General features: G+C 40.7%; 1 protein-coding gene across 1 annotated transcript in view; it reads right to left on the reverse strand.

Annotated features, from left to right (window-relative positions):
• COL4A2 (collagen type IV alpha 2 chain) overlaps positions 1-27,403 on the reverse strand; it is a 107,511-nt gene that overhangs the window by 23,574 nt on the left and 56,534 nt on the right. The window contains exons 3-26 of the mRNA XM_086615871.1: positions 27,025-27,159; positions 26,898-26,942; positions 24,668-24,784; positions 23,880-23,951; positions 22,263-22,298; positions 22,108-22,170; positions 19,745-19,780; positions 19,036-19,077; positions 18,438-18,512; positions 17,664-17,708; positions 16,401-16,463; positions 15,550-15,594; positions 13,160-13,213; positions 12,831-12,897; positions 11,335-11,436; positions 10,800-10,955; positions 9,251-9,343; positions 8,786-8,952; positions 6,893-6,965; positions 6,699-6,805; positions 5,316-5,517; positions 4,495-4,554; positions 3,611-3,673; positions 1-108 (exon numbers count right to left, since the gene is read on the reverse strand). Of these exons, the coding sequence (XP_086471997.1) occupies positions 1-108; positions 3,611-3,673; positions 4,495-4,554; positions 5,316-5,517; positions 6,699-6,805; positions 6,893-6,965; positions 8,786-8,952; positions 9,251-9,343; positions 10,800-10,955; positions 11,335-11,436; positions 12,831-12,897; positions 13,160-13,213; positions 15,550-15,594; positions 16,401-16,463; positions 17,664-17,708; positions 18,438-18,512; positions 19,036-19,077; positions 19,745-19,780; positions 22,108-22,170; positions 22,263-22,298; positions 23,880-23,951; positions 24,668-24,784; positions 26,898-26,942; positions 27,025-27,159 (2,026 nt within the window). The remainder of the gene's footprint in view (positions 109-3,610; positions 3,674-4,494; positions 4,555-5,315; positions 5,518-6,698; positions 6,806-6,892; positions 6,966-8,785; positions 8,953-9,250; positions 9,344-10,799; positions 10,956-11,334; positions 11,437-12,830; positions 12,898-13,159; positions 13,214-15,549; positions 15,595-16,400; positions 16,464-17,663; positions 17,709-18,437; positions 18,513-19,035; positions 19,078-19,744; positions 19,781-22,107; positions 22,171-22,262; positions 22,299-23,879; positions 23,952-24,667; positions 24,785-26,897; positions 26,943-27,024; positions 27,160-27,403) is intronic.

The raw sequence follows: 27,403 nt of genomic DNA on the forward strand, positions 1-27,403 counted from the left end.
CTGGAGGACCTGGGAATCCTTCCCGACCTGGATCACCTCGTGTACCATTTAGCCCTGGGTATCCCACTGGACCTGGATCACCTGGAAATCCTCTTGCACCTTTTGCACCTAGATTATATAAAAGAAAGTAAGAAAGTGTGATCTGAACAAACAAAACAGAAACGTGCAAATAACGTAAGAAACGATAGTGGTAAATATCATCATGATGTGTTTCTGGATGCAAAGATGAATGGGACTATACTGTAGGTCTTTAGCAGTATACAAGATCCAAAGACATGGACCAAAAATCCAGGCTAAGTGCTCTTACAAACATGGATTAACCTGACTTAAAAACTAATGATATCGAGACTGCTAGGGTGAAAATAATTAGTCTCACAGACTCTTGGAGACTTTAAATATTTTGTAAATTAAGGCTTTTAGCTTAAGGTCAAGAGGCAATGTTGAAGAAGAATGCTCAACAGAAACGGACACAGATGAGATGCTGTAGGAGGAACAAATTTTTCCTTTCCCTGCTAAACTGATCACAGAACAAGAGCAGACTGGTTTAGATAACCATGAAACAGAAATGTAAGGCTAAAGGTTAGATCTAATCATCCTAGAAACTGAATACAAATTAACTAGCCTACTTACTATATTTGTAACAGTACAGGTCTATAGCTTCAGTAATAGAAAAGGGCTGTGCCCTGAGAAAGTGTTCCTCTGGCACAGAACTCATGTTCATACCAAGTTATCTCCTGACAGGTAAAATGAGACCTCGCTTCCTTGTGATGTAGTATTTGACATTTGGGTAAGGGCAAATATTACTGTTTCTTAACACCTCAAAACTTGCAAACATTTTGTAGTATTTTTTCGTTAAATTTATAATTTTTTTCCCCCCAGGCAATAGTTTTATTACGTGAGTCTCATTAATTCATTGTATCACAAGATTAAGATTTTCTGGTGAAGTTCTTTGAAAATAAGTCCTGTGGAATGCTTTGTTTCTCTACCCTTCCCAGCTCCTCGATCTCTTTTAAGTTCCCATCTTAGGCCTGAAGGTCAACAACATGCTTCAACATTTTAAGTGTTGTTGCTTAGCATCACTATGAGTTACAGCTCATTCATTCATTACACTGAAAGCAAGCTTCTCTCCATCTCTAACTATGACAAACCAAGGAAAACATTACTTGAATTTTGAGACTTTTTTCCACTTCAGTTTTCTGAATTTCCATTATTTAACCATGATTTTTTTGCAGTTTTAGCTGTTGATTGTGAAGAAGAGAAGGAAACCTTTAAAAAGGCCACAAACAAAAAGCCAATGCAGTGTGAATAGCATTTTTCCCAGTGCCTTACAGGACTATTGTTCTCTCCCTTATATGAACAATAACTCCTCAGAAAGCCATTAAAAGGAAAAATCCTACACTTTCAGGTCTCAATGAAAAAATTCTAATGTGCCTCTTACACAAATAGCATATCTTAGTCTTGTTTCTCATCTGTAATAACTGACTTTCATTCATTCTGTTCAGTATTGCACTAATTAAAAAGCCATGTTAAAGAAAGAAGGTGGCAGATGGAGAACGCAACCACGGCTTAGCACACACTTCAGTAACTCATTATGCGATGTTAGCTGGTGTTAACATGTTGTGCCAAACAGTAATAAGAAAAAGCTTCTATTTTAGACCAATGTTTAGTTTGCAAGCACTTTAGCTGCACATTTGAAACAAAAAGCAACTTAAAACATTATTCAACAGCAACCACGTAGGTCTAGAGACTGTGGAATAACCAGGATGTAACGTAGGGTGGGCTGTGTATGTTGCCAGGAATTTCAAAGGAACACAAGGACATGAAGGTGTGAGACTATAACAATGACTCCTTGCTTGATGTACTGGGTGCCTCTACTTGATTGTCTACAGCAGAACTCCATCCTGGCTGAAAATAAGGCGGGAAACCTTGTGGGCAAAACCACATCACTCTAAGCAGAAAAGGAAAATAGCGTAAAGGAGGTGTTGGCGCTTTTCTGTCAATCCAGAGAATGTGGGTAGGAATTATGCTCCAGGAAACTAGACTAACATAGCTACAGCAACAAGAAGCTGTGGAAAGTAGTAAAATGTGTTCTGTTCCTGCTGGTTTTCCAGCTCCAGACTGCCTCAGGTTGAAAGGCGACTACAGAATTCAGCGCTGGAATCAGCAAGGGGCATTTCCAGTTTTTGGAGGGAAGGGATGCAAAACAAACCTTAAAATTACTAAAACACATGATTTGACAAAGACAGAGAAAAATTTGTTAAAGAACTAACCAAGAGTATAAAATAAACCACACAAAACCTGCATCACTTGTGTTTAAGTATTCCTACAGCTAGGAGTTAAATCTGCCTATATTCACTGAAAGAAAAAACTTCAAGCTGACATGAATGAAAGAATAAACAAATCATCATACTCAGAAAAAAATTATGAAGATGACAAAGAAAGCAACCTTCAGAAGCATTGATCCTAACAGTGAAATAAGGCATTAGGACTAAGGAAACATAGGTCAGAGATACACATCATCTTTCCATAGAGATAAAAAGTTCCCTTTTAAGATCCATTAGTTCATGAGAAATCAACCCATCAATCCATGCATGCCATAATAAACCTTGTGCTGGATAAAAAAAAAGCTTGACTTTAAAATTTCTAGTCCAGATCTGTGACCTTGGCTAAAGCACAGAAGGCACAGGAATGGGTGCGTCAAGAATTCTACATTACCCAAACTCTGAAGGACTCAGTTATGGGTTTTTTTTTGTCAGTATCTTTATCAGCTGCTGATGAGAAGGATTTACTGAAAAACAGCTTTATCTCTTAGGCTGGGAGTACATAAGCTTATAGGAACTATCAGGGCTGGTCAGAGGTTCCCCCTTCAAGGTCAATCGTTACGACCACTCGGCACACCTCCTCCGTGTTTCTCTCAATTCCATCGCACACAGTCCTTCAGACTCTGTCCCCACCTTCTCTTCCTCTTTCTTTTGAAAAGAGGTGGAGAACTCTCAGTGCTGGGAAAGCCCAGGATCACCAGATGGTCCCTCTGGACTAAGGTGGACCAGCTCTGCAAGGAAGGCGTGAGTGGCTACAGACAGTGCAACTGCATTGCGTCAGACAACCTGGCCCATTCCACCAGGCTGCGTTAAAGACTTTAGGCTCACGCTTGCTGAAGGGGCTCTGTATGTCACACAAGAGGAACAGTAAAAAGGACCTGCCACAGTCCTTCATTGCAACTTTTATCACCATACTCTTAGAGGACGGGATATTGCTTGTGAGGTGTCCAGTTGGCTCTGAGAAACATGGGTATACTCTCTACCGATGAACTTATAGACTCTTTCTGTATACTCTCACTTACTTGTATATGGAGAATAGCAAGTGGGTTGTCCTTTCTGTCTTCTGTTTCATGGCTGATGCTCATTAACAAAGGCAGAATTAGCTCAGGATCGGTGCAGCCCTCTGGGCTGCACGCTGCTTAGATCTCTCTGCTGGCTTCAAGTTAACCCTGTCCTCCATTGTCATTTCTAAAACTTGCTGCCTGCTAAGGCCCAACTTCAATTGATCTGCCAGAATCTCCCCCAAAACACAGTGTATGTGGGAAACAAAGATGAAGGGAAAATGTTACCTGTGGCTCCTGGCAATCCTGGCTGGCCTTGGGATCCCTTTGGTGGCCTCACACAGCCTGCACCTGCAAAGAAAGATGGTTAGTCACACCCTATGTTCTCACTTGCTGTCTCGCATCAGCTCTGTGCCTGCAGGTGAGACAGTATCATTAAAGCAGGTGAATGAAATTAACGGGCAAAGCCCTAACTTAAAAAAAATATTGTTCATTAAAAAAAAAGAAATTGCTCATAGGTGGCATTTTTGGAGGAGCACTCAAGACGAGCTTCACCCCAATAGCTGAAAGAAGAGCTGCTCTTCTGCCTATTTTACAGGGACAATGGTGGCTGCTCCAGTTAGACTGGCATGGAAAGGGTATTCCAACTACATGGATGGCTGTATTTTTCAGAATAAGAGAGAGACTTTGTTTCTCTGTGGGCAATTTATAACCCTGAAGCAATCAGGTCAATTTTTGGTACAAACGAAGGTTCTTTTTCTTTAAATGTCAAATTGCACTGAAAATCTTCACTCAAAGTTCTTTAAAAAAAATTGCTTAAATTCACTTGGGCACCTCTTTTCTGGGACTGTTGTTATAGGTTGCATGGTAATCATTATTTTGTCACAATAAATTCTCAGGACCAATGAAATAAAGAATTTCTGAATTGCAGACCTAGAAATAAAGAATTTCTGAATTGCAGACCTAAAACTACAATTATTTTAGAATACATTCAATATGATTAAATTAATTTAAAGCTATGTACAGTATACGCAAGGTTATTTGTGACCGGAAGTTCAAATAGTTTACAATCAAGAGCATCCAAAGCACTCATCAGAAAGAAAGTATCAAGCCACAAGAGCAATGGAAGACTAAATATCAAAATATATTTAAGCCATTTGTATGTAGAGTACCTGACCATATTGGCTCAGTTCCATCTCCTCTAGAAAAGTCTTCAATGACCTGTCCACAGTCTATGAGCGAAGAATGGGAAAAGACAATTATTATTTAAAAGACAAAAACTGCAAAATGCTCTCAGTTCTAACCAGAACGTCTATGACCACATCAGATAATGTATTCTCTTGCGTATTATGCATATATATAACAAAAACTATTTGCTATAACGTTCTGGAATTCTCTATTCATATACTAATTAGGTCCAGGCCTGAAACCTAACCCGGTCAGAGGTAGGAGGCTATATGTACCGTGCACTGTGTAGGGTTGGCAGGAGCGTGCTCTGACTTGAATATTCTGCCAGGCATCTCGAAGTCAAGCAATAAAACTCTGAGCCTGAGCTCCTGTGAATGTAGCCCTGGCATTCTTAGGCTGGAAGGGACTCGGAAAGCTGCAGATACTATGAAGAGCTCTGAAGGATGGATACAAGATTTTCTGTGGTCAATTAAAAGACTATGTTGGATGGGGAAGATCAGAGAAAACCACCTGTGAGTACTCCAATGGCAGGACATTGCTCCATTGCCTCCAGCCGCCTGAAAGCTGAAAGATGTTACTCGCTGCCACTAACACACTCATTCATGCTATTTCAATACCCAACATGAAACTAATAGGACTTCTGAAGCATCTCCTTCTTTAAAATTCCTGCACAACTAATACAAGTAATCCCTTTTTATTCACACAACCGCCCACCAAATTATAACAGTGGTGCTGTACTGATGCTGCACACAATTCAGCAATGATCTCCCATGGCTTTGACGTAAGACAGAGTGATGTCTCTTACCTAGTTGGCCAGGCTCTCCTGGCAGACCTGGCAGACCTGGAGGCCCTGGGTTTCCATCTTGACCGTGGTCACCTGGAGGACCTCGGTACCCTTTTGGACCAGGAAATCCTTCACCTGGCAGGCCTGGTTCTCCTGGAAAGCCCTTTGGGCCTAATTCACCTGGATAACCAGGATCACCGGGGAAACCTCTGATACCATCACCCTGTGGGAAGTGAACACAGGTGGTCACTCCTGACTTTGCTGAGAAACAAACAAAACTCAAACAGTTGAACTACTTTAATGAATAACATCTTATAGGCAGTAATTCATCAGGTGTTGCAACCCAGCTCTTTAAATCAACATTGCAAATAAGATATATTTGAAATAATCTGACTTTAATTTAGACCCCATGGCAGAAAAGGCATGAGAGAAGCACTCTTAGAGGGAGCATTCCCCTAAAAATGCTGGCCTATGGATGGCACTTGAGCAATACGAATCACTGCTGTGGAGAGGCTTACTGCCCTTTCTGAAAAGCTGCAAGTGTTTTTTGGGGAAACCGCGTGCATTGGTAGAGGTGTTCTGGTGTGGTATTTACTTCTGAGACCTTGAGAAAAGTTGAGCTAAAATTGTGCCCAAATGGGCAGAATTTGTCTGTTCTTCTAGTGATATTTTTACACTATTGAATCAGCATCTTACAAACATCACTAGAAAACGTTTCCATCCTCAGAAGTAATATAAAGTACCATCTTCACTGGTAGTGAAAAGCACTGTGGTCCAGATTGGATGATACGGTTCTAGTCCATCTTCAAATATAATGTAAGAGCATCCTAGTGGTCCAAACCAGCATTTATGATGGGTGAGACGAATTCCTCTTGCAACATATTTAAGTTTTTCTTTTGCATACAGAAGGAGCTTAGAAAACGAACTAAGACTACATGTCTAACTTCTAGATGGCTACAGTTAGTTAGGTGAGGTGCTATCAAGCATATATATGACGACACAATCTACATTTTGAGGAGGTAAAATTGCAGTAAATTTTGCTTTTCTTTAATTCTGTTGTACCAAAGCTGCTGAAGTTCGATCACACAGAATCTCTCAGACAATGCCAGAAGGAGCCACTAATAAACGACTAATTATCACAACCTAACCAGTAATAACAAACTGGCCTAAATGGGTTAGACACTGCTACTAAATCGTTTAAATAAAATGGAAATAAAAGTGAAAGATTGTTCTAAAAACCCTGAGAGTAAACCTGGTGTTTAATATATCAATAACCAGCAAAGTTAGTCTAGTTGTGCATCATTACTTGTGAGAGAAGGATAGCCTGGTCATCATAACTCCTCAGAATTAAATGCATTAGTAATTGAGCATGGTGGAAATGATTTATCTTTATTTGCTACTTACTGGAAGGCCAGGCTGTCCTGGTAAACCATCTAATCCATCTCTGCCTGGGAAGCCATCTTCACCTCTGATACCAGGCAGCCCAGGATCTCCTCGGATTCCTTTGGTGCCTAAAGAAGACCTCTCATTGTGAGACCAATCTCTCATGAAAGGTATAAATAATAGCAAAATACATGTGATAAGAAATTTTACTCAACCTTTAGTAGTTATGTGTAAAGAATCTCCCTTTTCTCCTTTTGGTCCAGGAAATCCATCTTGACCCGAAAATCCCTGGTGTTACATACATTGGGAAAAAAAAAGCCAAACAGAACCACTTAAGAAATAAGTATCAAGATTCACACTTCCACTGTCCTGCTTAAAAAAAGTCTCCTTAAGTTTTACTGCTTTCTCGTTACTTCCTGTGAATGATTTCCTCTTCAGTAATCCCATTCTTGTGCCTGAATCTTTATTAATGTGCTCTAACAGGGACCAAGGTCTATGTGGCATGGTAGAGGAGCTTCTCCATGAGGATGGCAGTGGGGGAGCTGTGGCTTTCCATGAGCTAGAGTCCTGCAGACAATGGCAGCTGCAGAACTACATTGGAGAAAACACGGTAAATTACCCAATGTTAGCTACTAAAGAAAATGCTGTAAGGAACTCTTCTGCACCATGGAAACAAAACTCAGGGTTATATTGACCTGCAGTTCCTCCTGCCCACCACTACAAAAGAGAACAGCCTCATGGCTGGCAGTGAATTGTGATTCACAACACCGTTGTGGGGCTGAAAAGCAGCACCGTCTTCATTTACCAGAGACAAGAACTTGGGCACCGAGCGATTACGTGACCTGCCCCAAACCACAGACCTGTGGGAAAGGTTTTGGTTAGAAGGGAGAGCTGAAGGTCCCTGGTCCAACCCAGCACTTGGAGCTAGAGCAGGTTGCTCAGGGCTTTGAAAGTCTTTGTTAGTCAAGCTTTCAAAATCTCCAAGGAGGGAGGCTTCCTCTCTTGAAAAGGCAAATTGTAGTGAAGCTAAAGACCAGCCTCTGGCATTTCCAGTCTCTTGGCATAATGCAGAATCCTCCTTCTGATCAGACCATCCGAAAGTGGTACTGCCAAAAGCTCAATGCTACGATCTTTCTTCACAGAAAAATAACCTCAACATTTCTTGAGATAAAATTTTATTTTCACTAAATTGATATAGATCTGATCTCAATTAAGTATATTTATTGTCCGTATATGTAACTTGTTGAACACGCTCAGAGAATTATGGAGCCTAAGAATACGCCTAAGAATTCTGCCTAAGAATATGGAGCAAGAATGTTTGAGCTAAATTGCTGTACTTTGTATTTGTTGCAGACCAAAAGCTGAGATAAAATCAGAGCTTTGCTGCTGTGTGGTATTTTGCAATGCTCTGCTATGCCTGTATATGTCTATATTACTCTCTGTTCTACAGTAACTTAAATTCTGGGATGAAGATATTGAAATTCTTAATTTTAAAGGCAAAAACCCTTGCAAAACTTGCAAAATTTTAGCCAGAGTTTCAACATTGAACTTTTTGAAAATATTTGTCAATTTTTTTCATGACTTCTAGAAAGTAGGACTTCTAAATTTTCAGGAAAAAAAAAGATTTATTTTTTCTGCTTTTTTTGACAGCAACAATCAAGTCGAAGTTTATTTTATTTTAATTCTAAAATAAATTAGATGCTGTGAATGGGTTTGGTTCTTTGATGTTCAGAAGAGCCTAAAGCACTACCTGAAATCATTATGTTTGCTCTGACATCTTTGCACAAACAAAATCAGTTTTGGGTCAGGTTTACAAAAATCTTATTCTAAAATCTTGAGAGAATATGCAACTTCTTGAAGTCAGTTTTGACTGTGAGGAATCATCCTAGTTTCACCTCCATCCTGGCAATTTTTGGCTTTCAGTATTTTGTAGATAGCAATCTGAAAGCTATTGAAGCGACACAGAAAGAAAGAAATTGCACTTTTCATCATTCTTCCATGGAGAACAGCTTGTGTGGGTTTTTTTTTTTTTGTTTTTTTTTGTTTTTTTTGTTTTTTTTTTTCTAGTAGGCATATAAAACTATGCAATAAAGAAACAAGTATCTCACCTTTGCTCCAGGGTAGCCAGGAATACCATGCGGTCCTTGATCACCAGGTTCTCCTTTCCTCCCGGGTTGGCCAGGGGTTCCTGGAAAGCCAGGAGGGCCAGGGGGGCCAGTAGAGCCCCTTCTCAATTCATCACTTACAAGGCATTTACTGCAATCTCCTTCTTCACCTTAGGAAAGGATTGGAAAGAGAAAAAAGAATGTTCTGTCACAACAAGTAGATGTTCAGCTGTATCCATTTTATATATAGACTTGAGAATACTTAAGTAGTTTCTCAAGTACTTGAGAAAAGTACTTCTTTTTCTTTTTTCTTTTTTCTTACAAGAAACTAACACAGAGTTTCCTTGTTGTGTTAGCCCCAGATCAAATTCCTCAGTCCCTGAGCCCATAAACTCAGACTGAATACAATGGGAGCTTTACACAATGTGTAACAGCAGATCATCTATCAAATTATCTGTTATAACCTACCTTTAGGTCCTTTTTGTCCTCTCTGCCCAGGGAAACCTTGTATGCCAAATCTACCTGGTGTCCCCTCCTGTCCTTTTAATCCAAAGAGAGAACCTAGAAGTTTAATTAAATAAAAATATAAATTAATGCACTGTAGATTTTTCTTCTCTTTCCTCCCTATTCCTTTGAGCTGCACTACATCTGTCCTTTTCTGTTTCCCCTAATGTCAATTACTGTCTAACCCAGTCTGTTCTTACCTACCCCCTGCTCTTTTCCTCTCTCCCCCTTGTCACAGCTTTCTACACCAGTCTGAGTAACTGCCTGCTGCGTATTAATCTCTCTGCTCTCTTCCTTATCCAGTGCCTTCACCTTCCTCTCCTCTAAAGAAGCCATTCACTCACCTCTGCCTTCCTAAGCCCTGCTTGCTTTCACCTGTTTGCAAAGAATTCACCTCCTTTGGTATTTCTTAGCACAGACAGGCCCCCATGCCAGCTCGCCTGGCTTCTTGCTCCCTCTGGCCACCACTGCACTGCAGGGCTGGTGCGCTCCAGTGACCAGGAACTGGCTGAAGCAGGTGGCCCCAGGGCCCACGTTTTTTTTTTGGCTGGAAACCGCCATGAGGGGTGAGGGACTGTATAGGCTCAGGTCTCAGCATGACTACAGGACATGGTCTGGATACGTACATGGCCCCAGGACTCAGGTCTGCTACCACAGATAGAAACTTGGTAACTACTCATGGCTTCTCCCACTGCTCTGGCAGATGATCCTTGCCATTCTTTGTTCTCTTTCACTCTGAATTCCTTTACTCTTCTCTCTTGGCACAACTTGCTTTGCAGTTCCATAGCCCGCCTGCTCTGGATCACCTTCCGCACATCCTTTTCTCCACTCCTGCTCTTGCACTGCAGTGTGGTGCTTTTCACAGAGGCACAGCACCATCTCAGTCAGAAGTGGCCTCTGGAGGCCACCTGGTCCAACCCTCTGCTCAAAGCAGGGCCAACCTCAAAGTTACAGCAGGTTGTTCAGGCCCTTGTCCAGCTGAATATTGAATATCTACAAAGATAGAGAGTCTACAACCTCTCTGGGTAAACGGTTCCAGTGTCTGACCACCCTCACGGTGAAAAAGGTTTTCCTAATATCTAAGCAGAACTTCCCTTGTTGCAGCTCATGACCATTGCTTCTTGCCCTGTTGCTGTGCTCCTTAGTGAAGCATCTGGTTCCATTTTCCCTATGACCTCCTGAGAGGTAGGGGAAAATAGCAGTGAGATTCCCCTTAGCTTTCTCTTCTCCAGGCTAAGGAAGAAATCCACCTCTCACACTCCTTAACAGTCATATCCATCCCCCAGCCCAAAACAGACATTCTTTTCTTTCAAATGTTGCAGGAATATCTAAAAACCATGAAAACCTTTCCTTCACTGATAAGCATACAACGCTTCTTCCCCGTGTCTCCTCCTCACCATCCATTTTGTTTCATTCCCTTAATCTAGTTTCTCACTTTGCCTTGCCAACAGCTATTTTTAAAATAAGCAAAGATGTTCTTGTGAGTTCTCATCATCTCTCTTCATGCACTTACCAGGGGATCCAGCGGGACCAGGTGGACCACGAAGTCCTGGTGTGCCGTGCTTTCCCGGAAAGCCAGGTGGGCCCGCCTGATAAGCGCGAGATCCTGGTTCACCTTTTTCACCTTTCGGTCCCATTTCTCCAGGTAAGCCTGGCTTATCTCCATCCGCTGAAACAGAACCAGGGAAGAAGTTCAGAACAATTTCTGAACAACGCTGCTCACAGAGCTGTAATGGAGCAGAAGGGAAAGTTTACGCAACTGCATCTAGCATGCAGGGAAAAAAGGAGATCATTAGCATACAGCAAAAATGGTAACTGCACTTTTTACTTGAGCAATCAATAGGAGTTACTGAAGCAAGGCTCTGTCATCATCTCTACTTCGGTTGTTTTGCCAGTCCCCTCAAGGCCGAAGAAAAATGCTCCTGCAGTTAGTTATCCACCACTCTGCACCGCATATTCCGCACATCTATTTCCTCCACCCTGACCCTGTATCAGCTAAAACTTGCTATAAAGTTAAGCTGTTGGAACATGTTTTGCTGGGATATTACCATCAGAGAATCCAGGAAGACCAGGCAGCCCACGATCTCCCTCCTCTCCTGGGTCACCCCGTAGTCCCGAAGCACCTGGAAAGCCTGGCTCACCTCTTTCACCTGAAAGACATCCACAGTTCCACAAAACACGTTAGTGTAATGCTGTTTGTGACCTATAAATGCTGATTTGTGATCCACTGCAGATTGCTCAATTCTTAAAAAGTGAAAATTAGGAACTTCAAGGGTTTCAGAATATTAGAATTTACAATCATATCTTACAGGCAGCTTTAGAAACGCAAAAACCTGCTACCTCAGGCTGCCTCAGTCGGAATAAATAAATCTCTCTGAGAGATTTCCGTAAAGCCCAAATACCTGTGGGCTGAGCATGGCCTGTGACAGGAATCGTGTGGAGCCATCAAGCCCAGGAAGAAGGAGAACATCTCTCAGCTCTTATTAATATGCCACTAGAGCTACCTTGCTCCTGGGAAGCACAGGAGCCCAGTGCTCTGAGAAGAGCCCCTCCTTTTCCCCACAAGAATTTGCCATTATAACAGATATATGATATGTGAGCTTTCCTCTGCTCCCCAGCACCGAAAGCATCTGCCTGGGCACAGCTATTGCTGCAGAAAGTATCGTCCTTTTGTCAATGATACTGGAGGACATATGGTGTGTCCAGCCCCCTGCCTGCTTCTTCCTCTCTCTACACAGTCTCTCCTGCTCCTAAAAGCCTGGCAGGGTGTTTGGGATGATTTGAACAATGTTTTGGACCTCTTGCCCTCTTTCTCTGGGAAGAAGGGAACCATTCATTGTTAGACTCTCTGGCTTCCAACAAGACTAGTAAACTCAACAGTATGAGGACACAGACTGGGGCAATGGCATGTGATCATCCTTGCTGTTTGCTGGCAGCTTCCCTGGAATAGTTTTGGCCTTGGCAAACCAGTATCACCTTCTCTGTGGTTCTAGTCTGGCCAGTTGGAGCCACTACAGCTCTGCAGGACAGTTGACAGTGGCTGCTACAAGCCTAATGAAAAGATTACAAAGGAAATTTGTCAATTAAAAAAAAAAAAAATCCTCTTCTATTCCTCAAGGCTTTTTTAATGTGGGTTTTTTTTTTTAGTTTCTGAATATTAGATTATAAGAATGGCCTCTGCCATGCCGCCATTGCTGCACTTCATCCAGAGTCTCTGAAAAAGGACACAGAAGACAGACTCTCCCATTCTTCCTTTCACTGGAAAACACAGTCAGATGCTTTTTTGCTTGTTTCTTCTCTGTGGACACAGGAATGTATAGATGCCTTTTGTATAGCAATCTGGCTTCAGCAGGAGAGACAAAGAAGCCACCTGCCTGCAAAAGGGTGATCAGGGCACCCTCTCGGAAGGCAATTATACCTTCTGGAACAGTTTAGCAAACCACAGTTTTTTAAGGAGTTGAATTCTCAGAATTTCATGCTTTTGATCTATGTAGACGGTAGGAAAACACAGCAAAGATAAGTGATCTAAGCAAAGAAGACGTACCTTTCCTTGGGATGCGGGAAGGAAAATAGGAAATTGGTCCTGGAAGACCGATTTCGCCTTGCTCCCCCTGTTAATTGAAGTATCACATCTAAGTATGTTATTCTAGAGAATTTCTTTCAAAATAGAAAGTTATGCCCATGAAACACAGAGAAACAAACTTTCAAAAGCACTGACATGACTTTTAAGAAATCTCAGAGATTTCAAGTTAACAAACTACATAACCGGTTCTACCATGATGACAGATACAATTGTTATTACATGACAGAAAAGAAAAGAAAGCAAAATAACTTCTGATTTATTGCTTCTGGCAAACAAAAGTAAAGCAGTACCTTGCTTCCCCTAGGACCATAGCCACCTGGTGGACCATCAAATCCTGGGAAACCCTGTAAGAGACATAAAGCCGATTGACTTTTCCTTTATCAGAGAGAATAAAATTATTTGTCTGTAGCAGCTTCCTTCCTCCAATGTTAGCGTGAAAACTATGCAACAGAGCTGAGCAGTTTGTCTCCTTGGGGTGTAGTAATTTGGGTAACACTGTTAAGTTTCCTCATGTTTTGATGTTCCATCTCTTGGACCAAGTCTAACTCCTGTCAAAGGCCAGAGGGACCTGCTGTGGCACAGGCTCTGTCACCCCTGTCAGTGGTGCAGATGGAAGAAGCACCTACACTCACACTGTCCCCTTAAAGGGTGCAGGATATTGGAGAAGAAAGGGGATCTCATCTGTACCAGTTGAATCTAAGACACGTGGGCCAGGCAGTCAGAACACACCAACCTGTTGCAAGAAGACTATACAAGCCTGAATCATTACGAGTGGCCGTATTTTCACTGGAATGCAAACAGCGAGCAGCTAAACAGCACTGAAGTGCATGAGTCCTTTTTGCAGTTTTCCAGGTGGCTGCAGCCTGTTTGGCCAAAGACAGGTTCCCCAGCCGAATGAGAAGAACTCAGGACCAGACCTGAAGGCACCTTCATCCACCTCCCCCACCCCAGGCATGCCATATCCCAGAGATGATTTTCCATCCCTACCCCAGCAAATGTTATAATATTTAAGGTCCTGCCCACTTCATTGTTTTAAAAGGTCTGAAACCCAAAGCACATGGATTAAAACGTGTGGTAAAACACGGTACATCCTATCACACGGGAGTGTATTTCAGCTGCTGGGAATGCACAGAGCGAAGTGCAGATTTCAGTGACACTGATACAGAAGAGATGATTTTTTGTTCTCTATAGAAAACTTTCATACGTACTCTGGAGACAGACTAATGTTAAAAAGGTGAACTTTTAGAAGAAAAGAGTGGCCAGATCACTAAACAGCATCAATTAACACAGTTTCACCGAAACCAGTAGATTTGTATAATTCACACTAGTTAATTATTAGCCATTTTTAAAAAAATTCAGCATCTCTCGAGTTTCACACTGGGTAAAACTCCTATGCAGAGCCTGAACGTTAATAACCAGTTCTGTAAGTCACACCGTTTTGAAGCACTACAAATACCATGGCTCTCAGAAAGATGCCACAAACTGGGCGGCACACTTCAGAGACCTTTCTATAATGGCAACTGTACATCACACCATCAGAAAAAAAGAGCCTCTTGAGTATCGAGTGTAAAATCTCTTTTCACTAGGTGGAGCTGGTGGTCTGAAAGTGAAGGCAGCAGCTTCCTAATTAACTGCGCCTTCATCTGTGTGCAGGTAGGACTGAACCACCCTTCTTTCTTTCTTAAGAACCAAACCACTCAAAAATCAACAAAAAGGAGGTCGTTGTGAACAGCACATCGAGTAGGCTGTCCCCTCTCTTACACATGTTATACAATGATACTCCATCCAAACCCATGCACCTTCTGTTAAAATTGTTGCCAAGATTCACCCTGAATAAAGGGAAGCCGCTGACTACTTCTGACGGCAGTATGAACCTATCTTAAGGTCAACCATTGGGCTTTAATGGGCTTTGCGTCAGTCTCTCCACATATATATTACCAACCGCATATTCCTTTCCACACCATCAGGTTTTGTGATCGGACCAAATAGATGCACAAATGTTTGTTTTTCATATTTCATGTGCTTTCACGTCCCATGTTTTTCATGTTATTATTGTTATGCCTCAGTGGCAGGACAAATCCTTAAACAACTAAGGATGGAGAAGCATGGAAAAGTCTTGCATCCCACAGCTATTTGAATATCTCATGGAAGTGATTTCTAACACTGACCAAAGAAGCATTTTTCTGAAACCAAACAGAAAGTATGAGCTCTTCTCTGTCTGACAGAATGCTGTTTTAAATATTTGGGTGTGTTTCCATGGGGACAGAGATTTAACTGGTATATTTATCAGTTTCCTTCTCTTCTTCTTTTGTGATGTTCAAGATAACCATACATCTCAACCACATCTGCAGAAAGCTACTCAAAAAAGTAAGTTTCTGCATGCAGGAAGAAAATTATAGAAATTATGGTTGCAGTAATGGTAACAATGAAAATGACACCTCCCCATAGGGCTCTTAAAACGTGCTCATGTTTTAAGCAAAACACATTTTAATTATAGGACTTTTTTTTTCTCACTGATGAGAAAAATAACTGATCCAAAATTACAATGATGGATGAATCCAGACGATATTTGTTAGACTACAGCTGGTGTAATTACAGACAGAATTCGTCCTCTACAGTTTAGTTCTCAGACAGATTGTCTACACATGTGTTAGAAACAACAGTCATATGGAATACTCACTCTTTCTCCACTGAGTCCTGGAAAACCATTGATGCCAGGCAGTCCCTATGAAGCCACAACAAAGTTAGCAAAATAAAGTGACATCCTAACATCTTAACAGTTAAGAACCACTATTACTTCTTAGATAAAATAAATTATGTTTAATTTATTAAATTAAATGAATAATTAAATTAATAACTGACAAATGTTAGAGTTTGAAACTCTAACAGTCAGAGTTCAGATACTTTTTCAGTGAGATTCATATATGGTGCAAATAGAACAGATCTGAAATCTAATCTGGTATTTGAATTTTATCTTTTAATCAATACATTATAAATTGACCATGAAGATTTTAAAGATAGCTGAGATTTTTTTTTACATCTACGCTGCGTACTGTTATCACTGTTTAAACACTTTAGAAACAGTGTCCCAAAAAAAGCATCCATAGAAGCTACAATGTAGTAGTACTTAAATTAGCCTTTTTTCTGCAGTCACAAGTAACTGGAGCCAAACTCATGTTTGTTAACCATGGTCTGAAGAGAGCTAAGATGGGAACAGTAAAATACAGTCCATCCTGAGGACCAGGACAGTAGCTGTGGTTAGTGAGTGCAGCTTTAGGTAAGAGATGCACATGGCTTCCGAATGATGGTACAAGCATACCTGTGAGTCCAGTGGGGCCCTCCTCCCACTACCAGTTCAAAATGGCCTTTTTGCTTTCCTATATCAGGCAGTTCAGAGCTGGCCATAACCTGGCAGGCTGAAGAACTATCATTTCTACAGTTCATTAATCTGTGTTTTGTTCCTGAAGGCAAACTCTCAGCTTGGATTTGCATATCCAGGTGGGTCAATTTTACCTTTAATGAGTGACTCACCCTTTGTCCTGGGAAGCCCATTACCCCTTCTTCACCTTTTTCAGGAGCAAAGAGAAGTGCACCCTAGGAAACATCACAAGTCAGTTCCACATATTTCTTCATTACGTGCAAAAAAATTGTAACACTGTTTTATGGAAGCTAAACAGGAAGAAAACATCATTGTAACACATGGAGGATCTAATAATAGCTACATGTGAAAGAATCGTTGTCCTTAAAATTAAGTGTAACATGCTTGCTTCATTGCAATAGCAGGAGCATGCCATTAGGGAGAGGACAGGGTTTCCCTCCTATCATCTCCTCCTTTATTCCTCCTGTGGCTGCAACTCTGAAGAAGAGCTAAAGCAACTGTTCAGCTATACAATCAATTAAGCCACTCAGCTTATAACCAAACTGTAACTTGAGAGAGCTATTTGACAAAAACAGGCATGCTGCTCTCCATCCTACTATCAAAAAAAACCCCCAAAAACAGGGAGAAACACATATCCTGTTTTGCTACATCAGCATAAAATCTACTGTTTTTCTAATATAATTTCCAAAATTCTACATGTGTAAAATCTGACCAACAGCTGAAGAATTGGCTAGCAACTGCACATGGAGGGACATCAGGGCTCACACTGTGACCTTCTCCCGTAACCTTGTGGAGAAGCTGACCAGACCATCTGAGAAAATAAAGCTCTGCAAAACTCTCAGCGAGACATCCCTAATTGGTAAAGACTGTATTTTAAACCACTCTGGGAAGTAAAAAGGAACCACTCAATGGCAAAGCTATTTAGACAGTCTAGAGGTTGCCTGTAAGTTAACTAAACCACGTTCAGTCAAGCCTGGTTGACAGCTCTAAATGATGCAGCAACACATGGGATTACTGTCAACTTACTCAACAGACTTAATGACCAATGAGACCAAAAGTCTGTATGTGCTAGAGAGCAGACTGAAAAGGACTGAGAAAATTTTCATATATACTTATTTAATCAAATTTAGTGGAATTTTAAAACGTAGATCAGCAGCAGTAAAGAGGTTTATTAATAGTTAAAGCTAAAATTAAAAAATGTGTGAGGGAAAATCTTATTTTGGTAAACCAGTAAGAGAACAACTGATTGCACTGTGGAGTGGATTACACGTCATGTTGTTCAGTTTTTCTAAAGCATCAGAACTGGTGTCTCTGCTTATGTTGCTCCACATTTATATTGCATCATTTCAATGAAGAATGCAACAGTATTAACTCCAATATTATTATTTGTCTTTGTTCTTCTCTACTTGACTTACTGGACTTCCAGCTTCCCCTTTTTGTCCAGGTTCTCCTCTTTCACCCTAACAGTAAAGAAAAAGTATTCAGAGATGTTAGGCATTTCCATTTCCATTTCAGTAACTTTTCTTCAACACAAAATGACAAACGTTTATCAAGAGAAAAAACGCCACTCCTGTGCTGTTCTTTATTCTATACTTGTCATATGAAAGGCATGTTTTCATAAGAAGTTATTGAAAAATATTTTGCTTTTTAAAAATATGTGATAATATTTCTGAAAAATTTTTTAAGAATGTGAACACCTTAGGTTGTTTTCAGGCTTGTTCATGAGATGTATGGGTAGCGAGTGCCCGAGTAATGCCTATAAATAAATGATCATTCTCCCGTTTTTATCTACTAATCATCTATGAATTGTCTGATCAAAAGTAAGAGTTCCTGTTAGGATGAGATAAATGATAGCCTAAAGTCTACTTATTATACTAATGATATCTCCATTGAATATAAAGGCTCTCCAGATAAGTAGCTAATATGCTAATAGTTGCATACTCAATCAAAAAGAACAAGTTTGCCTAAGGCACCTCGAATCAGTGAGAAGTGCCTTCTGAATGACTTTATCCATCATAGTTTCAATAAATACCTCATAATCCAAGCCATGGGAAAGCAGCAGATTTCTCTTTTGATATACTAAAGTCTTCTAAGTGCTATATGTAAAAGCATATTTTTACAGCATCTTAGTTTTGGTACTGCAGAGCTCTTAGTTCCTTGCGTATTTTGGCAAAATAACCTGTAGTTACCTTGTGTTTGTCAGAGGGAACGCCCATCAGTTCTCTTGTAGGAAGCCCAGGTGGACCTGGAGGACCTGGGGAGCCCTGCAGGAAAAGCATAAGGGTGCATTTACTAACAGCTATAATACCTTGTCAAGCTGCTGATTGGCACAGAGTCTAAGTAATTGCAGCAAAAGGAGCAACGCAGATTTGCTCCTGCTAGGAGTATGGTTCTAAACCTCTGAATAAATTGATGGCAAGACAAATTTATTTTGTGCTGGGATTAACATATAGCAATACTTGCTCTAGCCCTGTATGTTTCCAGACTGATGGTAAAGATTATCACTCTACATAAAGTGGTCTGGCTCTATAAATTTCAGAAGTGTTACCTCTGATTTGTGTTGGTGTAAATGAGGCTACAGTTAGACCTAGACATGTAGAAGTTAGTTCAGCTATGACATTCCATACAGAGATTATCATTACTGTCAAAGCTATACTTTATTTTTCTCTTACAATTACTTTATATAATTGCAAATTAAGAAGGTATTTAAAATAAGTTCCTTCATAAATAACAAGTAACATCAACCTGTCCTTTAGTAGTGATACTAATTCATTAGTTTTCCTTTACCTGTTCACCTTTTTCTCCATAGAATCCAAGGCCCCTGTTGCCCTGCAAAACAATAGGTCGAGATTTACTAACTGTACGACTCAGTTTTCTAATGTAAAATTCAAATTTAAACCTGCTTAAAGGCCTTTTCAGGCTTACAAGTCTGTAGGACACCACTGAAGAACTGCAATCAAATAATAGTCTAGGTTTACCTCAAAGTATTTTTATAGATTTAAAAGTATTTTTATAGACCTAAACATTCAGAAAGACAACTCTAATTAAAATCTCATGCTACCAGTGCTTTTTACAACAGACTTTGAGTCATTCACTGAGTAATGTCATGAAAAGATCAAGCATTCCTTTTGCAAGTTTTTAAATAGCACTGAATGTTAAATAAAAGTACCTAACTGGGCTGGAACAATGAACTCATATATTTTTTCCACTGAGATATAATTGAATATTGTAAAGACTGCAAGGATTCTCTGTTCATGGGAAGCTACTGTGACTACAGTAGCAAATTAAATCTGGCTCTAGAACTGGTTTAATCTTTTCAGGGTAGGCGATCCCAGTGTAAGATTAACTTCTTGTGGTATGCAGCCAACACAGAAGGTCTTGTGCTACTCAGCCTTTGGTGCAGCCTGTGGTTCTTTATTTTACTGTCTTCAAGTTGGTCTTGTATAAACCTCAGTGACACAAAATCAACACAAACCACTCTGACACAAAGACTTACTTGTGGTCCTGGTGGTCCTGGAGGTCCTGGTGGTCCCTGGGGAAACACAACAGGGGAGAGCAAGTTACTTGTTGCTTTCTAATCAATGCACGCAGGAGGGCTTTACATCTGAAATATAAGTATATATTTAGAAGGCAGTGTATTCCTCAGCATTCAGTGTGCTATCCTCACTATATTAGCTGTGTTTACTGTTCTGAAAAATACTCTCCTAAGTCACATCGTAATCTTTCCTAACAGAGTGACAGCCTCCCATCTTAGACCTAATGAAATCTCATTTTTATTTCAAGTAATAAGAACTTGTGGTTTTGGATCCTGACTTAGTAATGTTTTAAGCTCATACCTAAAGTTAAGCATGTCCTTAAGTGTTTCACTGGACTGGTGTCTTGGTACTGCATCGATCTGTAAAGGGAACTGAACTACCATACACATCTCAGATTACCTGTTTGTTATTGTATGGAATGAAATCAAAGGAAGATGGTGGGAAATGAAACAATAATAAAAAACTCACTGCCAGAGTCTTACAAGAAGAGCAGTAGGAAAGCCATCAAGTGGAGAGACAACTTGCCTCGCTTCAGTCAGCTATGGTATTTATGAGGCTCCAAACGGCTCTACGCACTAAAAAATCTGTCAAATGCAGGAAAGGTGAGGTGAATAAGAAGCATGAGCTGTTCAGAGAGGAAGATGGTGAATAAGAGGCATAGAAAAGAGAGTGAGCTGCAGATCAAGCCATCTACCCGCTGAGCCCCGACGGGGATGTAACTGGGATATGCAAAATCAAGCCCAGCTTGCAAGAAAAAGACAACAACATTCAGGTGAGACCTGAACTTGCTATGCATCTCTGTCTTGCTACATATTTTCGTGTGCATAAAAAAAACAACGACTTCTGAAAAAAAGTACTTTTGAATCAGTTCTGGATAGTCAAGCAGTCTGTGAGCTGTTGCCTAATCTGCTGGGCAGATGCACTGTGCAGGGCATCTCACTGCCTGAAGACCCTGCAGGGACTTAGAGGAGCCACGCTTGCCTTTGTGAGGGATTGAGGACTTAGGGAAGAGGAATGATGCAAAGTCAGACCTGAGAAATGCTCCCAGATCCCTCTCACAGATAAGTCAGTGTTTTAGAAATGGTAAATATAGTTGGGTATATTTACTCGTTAAGAGCTGGAGATGGTGAGAATCCATCTACTCTGGAAGAGTGTTCAAAAGAGATTTTGCCAAGATGGCAATCAGAGAGATGTAGTCACAGGGCTCAGAAAATGTATGGTTCATAGCACTTCTAACATCCAAGACAATGCACTGGGAATACAAGCTGTTGCCAGCTGGGCTCCTGTGTGAAGCTCATGAACTTTGTCGGTTCACTCTATAGAAGGAGTAAGTAAAGGACTGAGGAGATTTCTCTTCAGGAGGACCAGTGGAGAAAGACAAGGTGCAGCTTACTCCAGATGATAAAACAGTCCACCGCAGAAAGTTAACTTCGGAAAGGCTTAGCGTGCTATGGACTTGGTCCTAGAGCTTGTTTTTTTTTGTGTGGTATGTGTGTCCATCTATCTCTGCAAACAGCTGTGGAGACTGTATGTAAGAAGCTCTGAATTAATTTCTCCCCCCCTCAAGTCAGTGATGTAGAGCAGATCTGAAGTGACTTTTGACAAAATAAACAAAATAAACAAACAAAAAAGCAAATGTTATAAAGTTGTCTTACGGGAAAATAAAGTAAGACTAAAGAAAATGAAATATATTGAATGTGAACATCTGCTTCTCACCCGTAAAACTATTAATCATGGTAATAAGAAATGTAGGAAATGGCATCTGGAGAGAACATAATCTTCCCAAAGAACTATCCAGCAACAGTTGTCAACGTCAATGCTGTAGATGTTGACTTTGGAAAAAATGACTGAAAAGTAGTTTAAAAATAAAATTGTATTCCAAATACTAATGAAGAATGTTATCTACTCAATCTCTTGTGGGAAGTGTGGAGAGCTAATATACATATCCTTTATGAGCAGAAAAGATAACGTATTTAGGGCCTGATATCTTTGATAACTCAGTGTAGGGGGATGTAGACTGGACAGCGTTGAATAATCTTTACAAACAAGACTCTTTCAAGGAGGTTAAAGAAATACAGCACAAATCAAAGCCTCAGGCAACACAGGGTGAAAAAAAGTATACCTCTTTTCACAATATTTATCCTTGCAGAGTTAGTGTCTCCCAGTGCTTTTTAAAAGCTTTTGCACCCAAGGACACCTACTTGTTATTTGTAACCTGTTTTTTCTATCCATTTGCTAGGTTACGATCCAACACAATGGAATTTGCTGAGATGATTATTCTGTTAGGTTAATTTCCTACAGAACGTATTTTCAACATACTTACTGGTCTTCCTTGCTCTCCTCTTGGACCAACAGGTCCTTGAATACCCAGTGTACCCGGAGGTCCCTTTAAATGAAAAAAAACCCAACCATCAATTAGCGTTGTTCTGGTATCAGTTACTATTGACACTTTATCACATCTGCTGTAATACTACTTACTTGAAAACCATTGAACCCTGGGTCCCCAGGTTCCCCCTAAAAAAAACAAAAAAGTAAGAAATGTAATAAATATTATATACAAAATAGAATAAAATCTTTTTCACACTAATTTTTTTCCCATCCCCAGAACTACCCATAGCATACAATGCTATACAAATCCTTACATATAGATGCATTCTATACATGTGTTGAGATAACTGAGTGTGGGCCACACGAATTTTGTACTTTCTATATATAGTACAGTTGCATGCAATAGAGTAGGAGGGTACAAAGTTGGCTAAGGAAGTTAAGTATCCAAACTACAAGGCTGAAATGGAGAACAGACCATGTTAATTCTTTTTTGAAAAATCTAATCTAACCAGTGGCTTAATTGGGCTATAACCTTAGCTGAAAGAACAAGCTCATTTTTCACGGGTTGCATGGGAATTACCAAATCATTTTGATTCTCTTCTGAGTCACTAAAAGCATTTGGAACATAGTGTTTTTCAGTGACCACATATTTTAACTGCAGTACATGTTGAAATGTTTTTGGAAATTGGATCCAAAAATGTTCTAGTGCAAAGACCTTCCAATACCCATAAATAATGTGGTATTCAGTCCAGACACCTTTAATCATTTTGAATAGCATCCTAACTATCTAGTTAATTTGAGTCTAGTTAACAGAGTAACTTGTGGAACCAAGCACTTTCTGAAATGAATACAGGTGTCTGTATCCATCCTTGGGCACAATATACTCGAGCAACTCTTAATCATTCCTAATTAATAACAAGTGCAGATTTAAAGAGTTTCTGAAAGGCAAAGAAGATTCCATTAAAAAATACAACAATCTTACAAACATGTCAACAGAAAACCCTATTTTGGCACTCATCACTGGCACAAAATATACAGAAACGATGTCAGCAGATCCTTTCTGTGCTGAGTACAGCTCAGATGCAGCTTTGTACATAAATTTGTCACAATTTATACTCTAACAGCATATGTAATTCCTTATCTTTATCTGATACTTTCAAATTATACGACTATATATATGAGAAAAAGCTACAAGTGATTACAAAACAAGTTTTAAGGATTAGATACAGTAAAAGCACCTGTAGGAATACTTGGGGTTTACTAAATAATATATTGAAGCATATTATAATAATATATTGAAGCATATAATATAACTAAATAATACATTGAAGCATATTTTATCCCAAGTCAATCAAACTGCTGCATGAAAATCGTACAGAGAGGATGCTAATAGTAAATAGAATCATTCAATGGACAAAACTATGGCAAAGTGATGATTTTGCCATGCATGATACAAAGGCAGTCATTGAATAAAGAGAGTAATACTTGAACTACAACATTTCCAGTGCCTTTGCAATCCACCTGTAGGCTGCAATTCCTTGCAAATAAGTGAGTGGAGATTTTTTCCCCTGGATAAAATCCCCTGGATAAAATCTAAAATAGGCTTTGCCATAACCAGAGAAAGCAGAAGCTGCCTTGCAAACCCTGTACAGAATCGAAGTGGGCCTCTTGGGATGTGTCCCTCAGAGTGCAGGAAAAATTAACTCTCCATCATTTGCTTGTAAAACAGCACTGAGCATGAGTAACTCACAGGAGTTAGAGACGTACCCGGTATCGGCTCGCGATGTCCGGTGGCAGTATATAGGGCTCCCCTTTCTGTCCCTTTGGTCCTTGGATTCCCTGGAGATGACCAAAACACCAGAAGAAGTAAGCTTTTGTATCATATATATTAACACATGAACAGCTAAGAATAATGAAAAATATCTGCAGTGGTTTTCATGAGTGTATACATACCGTTGTTTAGAGGCAGACTATGCCTAGCTCTGGAAATTCATGGTTTAAAAACAAAATGTAAACCCTCACAGTACATAAAATAATGAATTTCTGATTCTGGGGGAAGAAACTCCCACTACCCTGGCGTGCCATTACAGGGTTGTACCTCCTAGCTAGAACAGCAGCTGCAGCTCCTCAGGGATGGCACGTGCTCTGGTAAATCCAGGAGCCCCACTGCTCACCTCAGCACGGTCCCATGTATCATGCAATGGAAAGCCAATACTTTTAGCATTGGGCAGGGAAGGAAAAGGTTACTTTCATTGGGAATTGTGAGTTCTGTCTTCTTTTGTCACTGTTGGATAAAGCTGAACAGGTTTTCCTGACATAATCTCTCCACAAGACCTACGTGACAGGTATAGCTCTGGGCAGACCTCCCAGCCCTGGCTGCAATTTAATAACTAAGTATTGAGTGGCGTGTCCATGGTAAGTCCACACAGATGCTCTGCTTGGCTAAAAGGGAGCTCCATTGAGAGACATTCCATTCGCTTTCAACACATACATGAATGAAACTCACTTCAGTAATGACTTTAGCTTCAGGTGCTCACTTACTGCCAGCTACTTACAATGGTACCAGGGAAACCAGAGAGTCCAGGACTTCCCGAGTCACCAGGGTCACCCACTGTCCCGTTACAGCCATCATGACCCGGTTTCCCCCTTGATCCTGGCTGCCCTGGATGACCCTGTTGAGGAAAAAAAAAAGTGTTTATCTATCCATCTGTTTCTAGTTTTCCTTTTCCTGTAGTCACATAGTATTTAGACATTCTCACATTAAGCCCAAGGCTGGGATCCATGGGAAACTATGATTTTCAAAGACAGAAACAGACAGTGTCTTTTTTTAATATAGCTGCAGCTTGAACCAGATGCCCCAGACAGCATGAAAAAATGAGTAGTGAAGGACCTTTCAGAAAGTGTAGGAAAGCTATGTTCAATGCAGGCTCTGTTAAGCAGAGAACTAAGCCAGATGAGGCGGCTGTGCAGGGAGCCACCGAAAACTGTGTTTGTTAAGCATTTCAGTGCTTTACACTGGAAGAGTGGGAAGAAAGGTTCCTCGCTGGCTTTGAACAGCTTCCAAGTTGTGAAAAAGTCAGAGATGCTTTTGGAGCTGGGTTGGGTGTCATGATGAGGCTGTAAGTACAGAAAAAAATAGCAGGGCTCAAAGCAAGGGAGCCCGGGACACTGCAGAACCTCCATATGGAGCCTCCGAATAGTTACTCCTGTCTCAAACTGGGTTTCCATTGCTGTACCTACATTCACCTTAATTGCTGTTGCTTCTAGTTTGCACTGAGGCTGATGAGAAGCAAATCTGCTAGTGAGCAGCTCTTTCTTCCAGGCAACTCAGTCAGAAAAAAATGGAAACCAACATAAAACATTTCTTCCTTCTCCCCTGTCTGTAGCAAGAGTTTTCTCTTTGCATCTACTCCCTTGCTTAGAAGAAAAAGAAATCTGTCCATGCCCTTACCTAGCTCCATCAAGTACTGGCATTCCCCACCCCAGAAGAGACTCAGGCTTGCCACTGTCCTCTCTTGGCCTCCAGCCCCACGTCCTAGCACTGTGCCATTACCATTCGTACATGTGCCTTTCTATCTGTTTTCCAATGGTCCAAGTCAAGTCTCGGCTTGAGAAAACGGGTCGGAGAGCGTAACCAAGTGGGAAGGGCAGGGGGCTCGAGGACAGGACACAATGAACATGCAGGTTAAAGTACTGTTTCAAGGTATTTATCCCTCACAACGCAATGCGCAGAGGTTGGGAAGGCAGGGCTAACAAAGAAAACTTGCTCAGGTAAGAGAAGCTGTCCAGCTATAGCAACATGGAGCTGCACAGGAAAGCAATTTACTCTCCTTCCCAGGACCTTAGAGTGCTCAGAAACAACTCAGCACGATGTGGTGAGACAAACAAGATCCCTGGTTTCAGGAGTGTTAACAGGAATGGAAAAGAGGGTCTTCTGCTTTTTCTTTAAGAGTGAGGAAGAGGGAGAAGAGGAAGATTGTGAGAGAGAAAGCCCTGAAACTCGATAGGGAGCTCTTCTGGAAACAAAAAAGGGTGAAAGCAGAATGGATATGGATGCGTGGGCTGCAGAGCGGAGCTCCAGTGTCAGGGAGCACTACAAAGGAAACCCAAGCCTGGGAACTCTGTCCAGGGATTCCAGTGACTCAGATTTCTTTGTTATTTTATGACACAAGATGTAAAGAAGTATAAGCTGGGAAAATACTGTGCTGTGAACTTTACCCGGTTTTTCTCTTTGAATGTTTCAGTTTCATGGACCTGGTCGATTTGTTCAAAGTTTGATACTGTTTAGCATTCAGTAAGTTTTTAACACTATCTCAAGCATGCCATATGAGCTATAAAGTGAATAACAACGGTTAGTATGCTTAAAATCACTGGTCTTTCTATGTGCTTTGCAACTCTGAAATAATTAAGGAATGACCCACTAGTGTCCTTTACTCACAAGTCAAATATGAAGTACTTACCTCACAGCTCTTTCCTACAAAAGAACATGCTTAGCTGGGTAATCTCCAGGGACAGAGGAAATTTCCATCCTTTCTTGTCCCCTTTTACAAGCGGATTGCTCCATAGGACAAAGCAAAAGGAACTTAATTACCAGAGAGAATGAGAGGGGGCACAGATTCTGCTCTCTTGTTGTGTATCTGCAGCTCTACTCACTTCAATAAATGCCCTTAGCCTAAAAGAGTGTACGTGGCTGATGCAGAATTTAGTTCAGAGACTTTAATTAAAGTACAAAAGCTTTAAATTAGCCTGCAATACTCGCAGTCGGTGAAGTAACTGGCTACTTACAGGAATGCCATCTGCCCCGGGGAACCCAGTGACTCCTCTTTGCCCCTAGAGTGAAACAACACAATTAAAACAACGTTCTGCCCAGTATTTTGCTCATTAGCTAAACCATCGGATATTCAAAAGTTACCATTTCTCCTTTGGGTCCACTTATTCCTGGATATCCTCTTTCACCTTTGTGACCTTTGGGACCTTGCAATCCTGGGATCCCCATCAATCCTGGTGGTCCAGTGAACCCCTGTGATCCAAGGAGTCCTGGCTGGCCCTGATAAAAATAATAAAAAAGCATTTATTTAGTTGTGATACATGAAGTTGGATTAGTTATGACTGCTGCAATGGAGTCAATCTCGTCAAGTGAAAATAAACAGAATCTCCTTCTGTTCCAGTAGGCCAGACTCTAATGAACGTCATTTGGAACACCACACAGAGAAACTCCAGCAACAGTGACCGCAGTGTGCACCACAATATCAATACATGGACATTAACACTCAAATCAATATTCCCTACTT

Source organism: Tauraco erythrolophus, chromosome 1 (assembly GCF_009769465.1).
Source record: "Tauraco erythrolophus isolate bTauEry1 chromosome 1, bTauEry1.pri, whole genome shotgun sequence".
NCBI classification, from domain to species: Eukaryota; Metazoa; Chordata; class Aves; order Musophagiformes; family Musophagidae; genus Tauraco; species Tauraco erythrolophus.